General features: G+C 32.4%; 1 protein-coding gene across 1 annotated transcript; it reads left to right on the top strand.

The window, feature by feature from the left end:
• The first annotated feature begins 4984 nt into the window (after positions 1–4984).
• Positions 4985–9207, top strand: LOC133703431 (uncharacterized). Its single transcript, XM_062127923.1, has 8 exons — positions 4985–5556; positions 6259–6399; positions 6490–6603; positions 6692–6865; positions 7381–7496; positions 8373–8457; positions 8578–8872; positions 8965–9207. Exons 1-7 carry the CDS (start codon positions 5080–5082, stop codon positions 8581–8583), a joined length of 1113 nt encoding a protein of 370 aa, XP_061983907.1. The 5' UTR covers positions 4985–5079; the 3' UTR covers positions 8584–8872; positions 8965–9207.
• The last annotated feature ends 556 nt before the right edge of the window (positions 9208–9763 follow it).

The following is a 9763-nucleotide window of genomic DNA, read 5'->3' as shown; positions in this document are numbered from 1 at the left end:
TAGTTAAAAAAAACTAGAGGTGAAGGAGAAATTATTGTAGATCTAGATATAAATTACTATTCATTAAAATAATGTAAAAATAAAATTGCACCTTGATCATTAAACCTTTTAATTTTTATTGCACAGTAGAATTACTAATTTAACCTTAGAATAAAATAATCTAATATCTACTATTCAATGACATTTTTTTATTTTCAATTTTTTTAGAATAATTTAATTACTTTGGTGCCCTTACAAACAAAACCAACAAAACTCTCATTGAATGACTTTTTTGTCATTTTACATTGGTTTTATTGTAAATTCTAAAAGTAATCAAATGCATTGTTGTATTATTAAATATGATTAAAAAAAACTCTAGCATTTGAGTAGCACGTGCTAGTGTGTGGACGGCACATGAGAGATCGTTCGGCCACTAAACACCGCCTTCAAGGACAACGTTTAAAAGTTCTCAGCGCTTTTGACGTGATAGGGCGATGTGTATCCTTAACACGCATCTAGTATGACGCCAACAATAAACTTTTCTCTTTTTTCTCTCTCCCTACCCTCGAATTTTGCTCTAGCCTCTTAAAAAATTAGACTAATCCCAGCAATTTATTTTCTTTTCACATTTGGCCCCTGTCTTTTTCATTACCATCCTTTTTATTTTGAATAAGCTATGAAATTAAATGTTTTTCAATATCATTCCTTTTAAATTTTTTTATTTTTTAAATTTATTTTTTATTTTTTTTATTATTTATTTTATTTGAGATCATTTTTTAGGTTGATACACACACATCACTATCTCATCGTCTTTGACACACTTGAGATTTTGTTTTTTCATTTTTTTTTATATGAATATATTCATGTTGACTATACAAGGATCTCTAGGTAGCCTTAGAGGTCTAACCCCGACAACCCCGACCTCCGAGTTGCTCATGTTAACCACAAAAAATAGGTGAGAATCCTAAAGCTTCATGCACTCTCCACCACTTGATTATTTTCCCAGTGCAAACAAAAGAACTGTTTAAATCATAACCTTGAAAAAACTATATGGTTTACAAAATTTGGTGAAAAATAAAATACACTGCCACATGAAACTAAGATTATCTAGAATCACCCAATTAGAGATATTTTGGAACATAGCTTTCATGTCCAATGGAATTGTCTTGACTAATCCATATATGCTTATAGGACCCACAATCATCTCTGAACTTACGTTATAGTTTTAAATTATAGAGTATTTGATTTTATAAATCAACTTGTTTTTTTATATTATTTTTTATTTAAAAATTAAATTAATTTTTTAGATATTAATAATTTCGTACTGATATAAAAATAAAAATAAAAAATTATTTTAATATATTTTTAATTAAAAAATATTTTTTAAAACTATCTAACACTGTATTACAAAACGCACGCTAAAAACACCCTACACACTGATGACCTGTAGGTTACTGTACCCAGAAGCTCAATTCTAACGGGTACCGAAGTCAAATTTGGCTACTTGAACTCTCTCTTTTTTTCATAGCACGGATGGAATAAATAAATTAGTTTTCTTTTCTTTGGAAGTCTATCCATTTCACTATGGACGAACCTCAAATTAGTCCTTCAAATATGAAATAATTCTTAATATGATCTCCAAAACAAAATTGAGTTATCAAGATATCTAAGGCTAGTTTTTTCTATTTTTAGATTAAAAAAAGTCAAATGCTCCTTCATAATGTATTTTTTGGGTAGCAATTAATTATTATTCCGAAACAAAATAAAAATAAAAATAATGAAGATAAAGAAGACAATACATAAAAATGGTTATATAATTGTGTTTGATAGTGGTGTACAAGATAAATTGATTGTCTCTTAATCATGTTTGGTTATGATGGACAAGACAAAATAAAATATAAAGAGTCTATTTTACCCTTAACATGTATTATTGTCGAACTTAGATATTTTTTAAAAAATAATTAGATATTATTTTTTTAGTTTATATTGAGTGTTGAAACTTATTATATTGCAATTACTTTAGTTATAAAATCCAGACTGGTTTGGCGGGTCAACCCGGGACCGTGGGTTTGGACCGATTTAGGTTTAAGAAAAAAATAAAGAAATGATTGACCCAACCTGACTAGGTCAAAAACTCGAGTCAACCCGTGATCCAAGATAAAAAAAAAAGGTAAAAAAACCATTGATTTTTTTTTGAATTTTTTTGGGTCAAAACAACATTGCTTTAATTTTTTTTTTATAAAAATTGAATCAGCTCGAGTTGACCCAAATCAACTCTTGGATCGAGCTTTGTCCCTGGTTGAATCTTAACTCGGGTTTTAATATTATGATAGTAACCACTTTTACTCATACATTGACTTAGTTCAATCCAAGATGATCCATGACTCTGGTCAACCCTTGAGTTGAGTTTAAATATATGATAATAATCATTTTTATTTTTACATCGACTCGAGTCAACCTGGGTTGACACTCTCAATACATGACCTAAGCCTTGTTCCGGATTGATCTCTAAGTCAGGTTTTAAAACTATGATATTAACTACTTTATTCTTACGTTGATCTAGTCAATCCAGGTTGACCTTTTCGACCTGTGACCTAGGGTTTGCCCTGAGGTGACCCCGAATCGGGTTTTAAAACTATAATCATAACTACTTTTATTCTTACATTAATCAAGGTTAATTATCAACCCGACTCGTGAGTCGGGCCTTGCCTCGAGTTGATCTCTAAGTTGGGTTTTAAAACTATAATAATAATTATTTTTATCCTTACATTGACTCGGGTCAACAGTTAACCTGACCCGTGACCTAGGCCTTGTTATGGGCTGACCTCCGAGTCAGTAAAATTATGATAATTAACCCAAGTTGACTTTCCTGACTCATGACCCGGGCCTTGTCATTGATCGATCCCTGAGTTAAGTTTTAAAAATATGATAAAACCATTTTTATCCTTACATGTATTAGTTGAATAATTTTAAAATTGAGAGTTGTTTACAATGATATTTTAGGAATTAAAAAGTAATAAATATTATCTTTAGATATACGTCTCCTTTATTGGAAGTACATAAAATTCATTCTAAAATTATCATAAAGACATATTTATTTTTATGTCAGTGTCCTTGTCATCCAAACACATTTGTCTCTATTATCTCTATCATTTCTATCCTGAAACAATAACCAAATACTACATTATTAAATATATTTATATATAATTTAGATGTAAAATAATAATAGATATTGACTAGATTAGGGCCCGTGCCATGCCATGAGCCATACAAAAAAAAATTTAATGTATTAAAAAAATATTTAGGCAATGATAACGCTTTTATAAAAGTAAGAAAAACTTGAGAGTCAGGTTAAATTTTGATTAATTTAATAATATGATAAGAAAATAGGTAACAATAATAAAAAATAAAAAAAACAATATTGGAGCGGGTCAAGTCGGGTTAACACGTGAAACCTGTGACATGGCACATGAGATTGAGAGGATCACATAGAATGATGAAATAAAAAAAAATCAATTGTAAAAGAGGGTCTGAAAAAAAACATCTGAGTGACCCGATCTAATCTTTCAAACTTGTGACCCAAAAGATTAACAAAATCCCGATAAATAAAATGTTGAGGGACATAATAAAAAAAGAAAGTTTAAATAAAAAAGGATTAAAAACAAAACAAATAACAATAAAAAGAATAAGGGATAAATCTGACATAAAATAAAATGAGTTAAAATATTAAGAGATGCAATTAAGAAAATAATTAAGAGAATAATATAAAATATTGAAGAATGTAATTGAAAGAATAATTTAATCAAGAGAATGGTTAAAAAAAATTTAACAATCAAAAGAATGATGATTAAATATGAAAAACAAGAAAATTGAATGAGGATTAAATGGAAAGAAAATTCCAATTCCATTGATTATTTAAAATAAAAGAAATAAAAAAAAATAGGAACCAAATCCAAAAAAAAAATTTAAAGAATTACTTTGAAAATGTGCAGGGAAGGCTTTGAAACGAAAGATGAGAGAGGAAAGAAGGAATGAAAAAAAAAAATGGTAACAATACGAAACCTAATATTTTTTTTGTTATACATGCTACCAAATAATGGAGGCAACGCCATGAGAATTAAAATGTCGTTGTGAAAGCTGGAGTTTGGCCATCAGATAACGCTATACTCTTATTCCGAATAGCTTGGGAGCACTCACGCGCCACCAAATTTGATAAATAAATTAATATTATATTCATGTCTAAATACTAAAATGCCCCTAATGAGACTTGGTAACTACTGAAAAACTAAGTGTAAAAGAAAATAAAACCCTTTGACTAAAAGGGAAAGACAATTTCAATGTAAGGACATTTAGGTAATTTCATTGCACACTTTAAATGAAATAACTGAAAGTGCCCTTTCCCACCGTTGCATTATTTTTTAACTCAAAGGACATATTAGTTATTTTACCATGCAAATAAATAGAAAAAAAAGGACTCATATACCTCTATTTTTAAGGCTATTTGTGTTTTGTCAATAAAAACAAAATTATCATTTCACTGTTTCACATAGTATTGCCAATAAATCTATAGCAACAGCAAACAATACAGAGCAATATAACCACTCCTTTTAGTTTCTTTTAATAATAATAATGGGAAGCGTTCTCGTCTATTTCTAAGAGGATTCAACTGATTAAATATTTAGTTTGGGTATCTCGTTAAACTGCGTGTATGGTTAGAGGACTGATTTTAGATTTTCCCAATTATTGAGCTGCTGCTGGCCTTTCTTTTATTTGTGGACTGCATGCATTCATCATCTCATAATTTCAACCAATAATTATCCTCTACGTTCTATCTCAAAATAGAATTTCATCTCCTCATCATCAATACCAATCAGCATTTATTGTTGCCTGACCCCACATAGCAAGCCCTCATCACAGTTGTTCATCAAAATAAACCCAAGTAAGCTAATGTGATATCATAGTCAGTAGTGCACCGAATCAAAAACCAATTATTATAACCTGACTAACTTCACATACTCCAATTTGGAGAAGCAAACAGTTAGATTGATAACTCGATCAACTCAACTCAGTTCCTCCCAACCTCAACTCGGTAGCCAGAAAATGGCTGCTTTACACACCATTTCTCCTCGCAGTCTCCTTCCTCTTTCAAAACCCAAAAAGACCATTTCAAAAAACCTGCAAAACCCTCAGTTTCTATCCCCAAAATTGCCAAAGAGCCAAGCTTTCTCTAGAAACATACCGAACTGGCACTTGAATTCTGTTTTCCAAGAAGAGGTTGATGTTATTCCAGTACAAAGTGGTGACAGTGTAGACCAGCAAGAAGGGATGGCAGCGAGTCAAGTAGAGAGAGAAGGGACCGAGTTGGCTCCTCAGGTGAGTGGGTTTGGGGGGAGTGAAGGGCAGCTCTCTTTTGAAGGATTCTCTTCAGCTTCAAGTTCTGGTCTTGATGGAGAGACTAGACAGAGGGAATTGGAGTCCGAGAGGTTAATTGATAGGACCATCAATGCAACGATTGTTCTTGCTGCTGGTACTTATGCTATTACCAAGTTGCTCACAATTGACCATGATTACTGGCACGTAAGTAAAAGCTTATTTATTATGTGTCTTAGGACAAATCAAATCATAATTGGTTGCTTTATATGTTGTTTAGAGTTTTGTTTTTGTTGTTGTCATGCTACTTATGAAATTTGTTCATGTTGGACAATTCAAGGGTATCTCCATTTCTTCTTATGTTCTTCTGCTTAGCTTTTCTTGAGAGATAAAAGTAGCTTCAAGTTAATTTCCCTTTTCTTGGCTTTGAAGCAATATAATTTTTGTGGCTTTCACCTTTAGCTTTGGATTTGTGACCTTTTGCTCAATTTTTGCAATTCAGATCTGATTTTTTATGGAAGCTGACTTTGTCTAGGAGGCTAAGACTGCTAGAAAATTGTGGTTATGGTGATAAAATTTGGGACTTATGGGTCAAACAAACATATGCAGCTTGATATTAAGGAGTTGAGACTTGAGAGAATTCTTGGTTTCTTGTACAGAAGATTCATTAAAACCCTTAATTGGTATTCTGGTTGTTTTAATTCATCCATCCAAACCTTCTTGGTGTGTTTTAAATTTAAGATGTTGCATGCTATTGATGTTAACTTTTCTTTTTTCTCATTTCCGTAAGCATTGCAGAATGACATAATTGGATGTGTTATCTATTTTCTTGATGTCTTTTTGTATTCCTAAATTCTGTAGTTGTTTATCCACTAGATCTTCAAGATCTATTTTTCACTTTTCTACTAGGGGTGGACACTCTTTGAAATATTAAGATATGCACCTCAACACAACTGGTCTGCTTATGAGGAAGCTCTAAAGACAAACCCAGTTTTAGCGAAAATGATGATTAGTGGTGTGGTCTACTCCGTTGGGGATTGGATTGCACAGGTTTGTAAATGTTGTGAAACCAATATTGTGATATTCTATTTTTTCTTGTGTATACATCCTTTTACTTGGTTGTTTCTGTTTCATCTTCAGTGCTATGAAGGTAAACCAATTTTTGAGTTTGACCGCACAAGAATGTTTAGATCAGGCATTGTTGGCTTTACGTTACACGGCTCCCTTTCACATTACTATTACCAGTTTTGCGAGGTGAATAACATACTTCAAGTTTCCTTTGAAGTTTGATAGGCATAATGATGTATTCAGTGATTTACTCAATCAATTTACTGTCTTCTAGGAGCTTTTTCCATTCCAAGATTGGTGGGTGGTTCCTGTCAAAGTGGCCTTCGACCAAACTTTGTGGGCAGCAGCTTGGAACAGCATTTATTTCACAGTGTTGGGATTCTTGCGTCTGGAATCGCCCGCCAGCATTTTCAGTGAACTGACAGCTACATTTTGGCCGATGCTTACAGTAAGAGAACCTTCTTCCCTTTCCTCTTTGTGTCCAGAACCAAACTTTGATCTAGTGTTTGCTCTTATTATCACCTGGTAATGGAGTTAGAAAGACTGCTATCTGGCAAAACCACATTACTGGTTTTGAATATTTCCTTTCTGCATTAATAGTTGGATGTTTGAGACCCATGAATTTAATATGCATGGTGGTCTCATTTGTATGGCTCTATCTTCTATTCATAATTTTAAATGTTAGTTTGCAACCATTCTAAAACTTTAATGAGCGCATAAATTATTTTATAACTGACAAGCCTCAACTCAACAAGTTTCAAATTTGTTGATTTTCTGTTCAAAATGGTCACGTGGCAAGGAGCATTTTCGTTTTCAGTTTATCTAAGCCGAATTATGTGCTTGAAGTCTGGTTTTTGTTTATTACTTGGACTATTGGATCGAAACCCAAGAATTTAGTAGTTAGTTTTTTCTTGCTCACAACCTGGCTTAATTTTGTTCTGTTTAATGTGGTCTACTGTTCAGGCAGGATGGAAGCTTTGGCCATTTGCTCATCTTATTACATATGGTGTGGTTCCTGTAGAACAAAGACTCCTTTGGGTGGATTGTGTAGAACTCATCTGGGTGACCATACTGTCCACGTAAGTAGCATATTGTTTCTTTCTGAACTGTCATGCATTAGGTAATGAAGACTGGAAAGACATTAATGGACTCTTTTTCGTAGGAAATGTGATTAGGAAACGCATGCTCGATGAATAATTAACAGTTATAAGTCCCAGTTATTCGAGCACACTGGATATTTCCATTGCACAACTGAGATACGTTTTTTTTTTTTTTTTATATATTTCTTAGAGACAATTTTGATACACTAAATATTTCCGAGTGAAATATGGATGTATATAAGTTTTTTGTTTCCTAATTCTCTCACATGAATTTCTGGTTTGGAGATCTCCAGTGGTCTCTCCTACAATTCTGCTAGAAATTTATTTAGAATCTTCCAGTACTTGGGGGTATTTGGAATTGTAGTGCAGAGTGTTTTTCAAAATAGCTTTTCGCTTGAAAATGCATCAAAATGAATTTTTTTCAGATTTTGTTTTTTAATTTTTGACATCAGCATATCAAAACATCACAAAACAATAAAAAAACATTAATTTGATATTTTTTCAAGCCAAAAATACTTTTGAAAAACACTTAAAAGTAGAAGCAGAAGTTATGCCAAACACCGTCGTGTATTTGGTCTCGACATGTTGGATGCAAATATGAGTGATAAATATAAAAGCAAAGTGTTTGTATATAAGATGAACCCATAACCCATAAGTCTATGCTTTTGGGTTGGAGAAGTGGACACGGAGGACCATGCATCTCCCTGAGCTCAAGAAGCTCTCTAACATGACATGGCACAGCAAAGTCTTCTCTGTCCTTGTTCTGTTTGGTCTGGTGATAAAAGGATTTTTTGTTTTTTTGACTTGAGTTTGGAGTTCTAAAACTGCTGATTTTTTTTTCTCTCACTTTGGTAGTTATTCAAACGAGAAATCAGAAGCACGAATATCAGAGGCAACAGTAGAAGCTTCTTCCAGTTCTCTGTCCAAAGGTTCCCCTGAGGTATACCGCATAACTGTTTTATACTGTCTTATTTCGATACACCCATGGCCGCACAAGAAGTTATGATATGCTTTGAGTTGTCTTCTCCTTTTCTAACCCATTTTTTTTTTCTCTTCGCAGGAGTAGATGAAGTGCAAAAAATCACGAGCAATATAGAAAACGGGATAGTTGCTCAGCTCAATGCTGTCATGAGGGCTTTGACAGAGGAGACCACAGCGTGACCCCATATCTTGATGCAAGAATAGCAATGCCGAAAGTTGCTGGACAGACTGGCTATCGTATATACCCCACGCATCTTGCAACCTTGCGTATTTATGTTTATTGATGATTATTATACTCTTCTTGAGATACTTCCTAACAGCTGTAAAAATCATAGTAATGGAAAGTTTCCATGAAACATAGAAGAATTTACCAGGTAAGCATATATAAAGAAATGCCTGATCACCCAAATGAAAGACAATTTCAAAACCCACCATTCCAATGGCAGCTTCAATCTCAAATCTGCAGGCACAGTTAACAAAGACAATGATGATTATCTGCAACCACAGTTGCCCTCGTCCATAAGAAAGAAAACGAGTTGCAGTCGCAGTGCCATTAGAGAAGGGAAGAAAGTGGATGATGGAGCAACTGGGACATAAGAGGCTTTTGATTGAATGATTCACTACTTGTCTCCATTCCAACAATCCAGACAATTGTAGTAGGTTCTATTATCACTCAATATAACCCTGATCGATCATCAATTACGTGTTATTCGTTTCTTTTTTCTAACGCAAAAAAACAATAATTAGATACAGAATCTCAGCCGAGACAAATAATAACATTGCAAATCAAAACAATATAGGATTTGTGACAGGTTAATTTTAGGGTTTATAGTATTAATTGAGGTACATTAAAAAAAAAAATAAGATTCACACTTGGCTTTAACCGATTAAAAAGAAAGAAAAAAGTAAATAAATTAATATTTAAAAAACATAAAAAAACCATAAAAACAAAAGGTTGGATTAAATAGATGTTTGAGAATATGGGAATTATTGTTTTTTAAAATGTTATTTACTCGGAAATATATTAAAATAATATTTTTTATTTTTTTAAAATTATTTTTAATATCAGCATATCAAAATGATCCGAAAATAAAAATAAAACAATTGAAGTAAAAAAATAAAAAAATTAAATTATTATATATATATATATATATATATATATATATATATATAATAGCTTTCATATTAACCCAGCTAAATCTTTTGGACTTCAAAACGCGTCCACTGCTCTAATCCAGCTTGATCATGATTCCGTGCACATTGTG

This window comes from Populus nigra, chromosome 9, assembly GCF_951802175.1.
Source record: "Populus nigra chromosome 9, ddPopNigr1.1, whole genome shotgun sequence".
NCBI lineage: Eukaryota > Viridiplantae > Streptophyta > Magnoliopsida > Malpighiales > Salicaceae > Populus > Populus nigra.
Note: the sequence above shows the minus strand (reverse complement) of the source record. Positions and strands in the feature narration are given on the sequence as shown.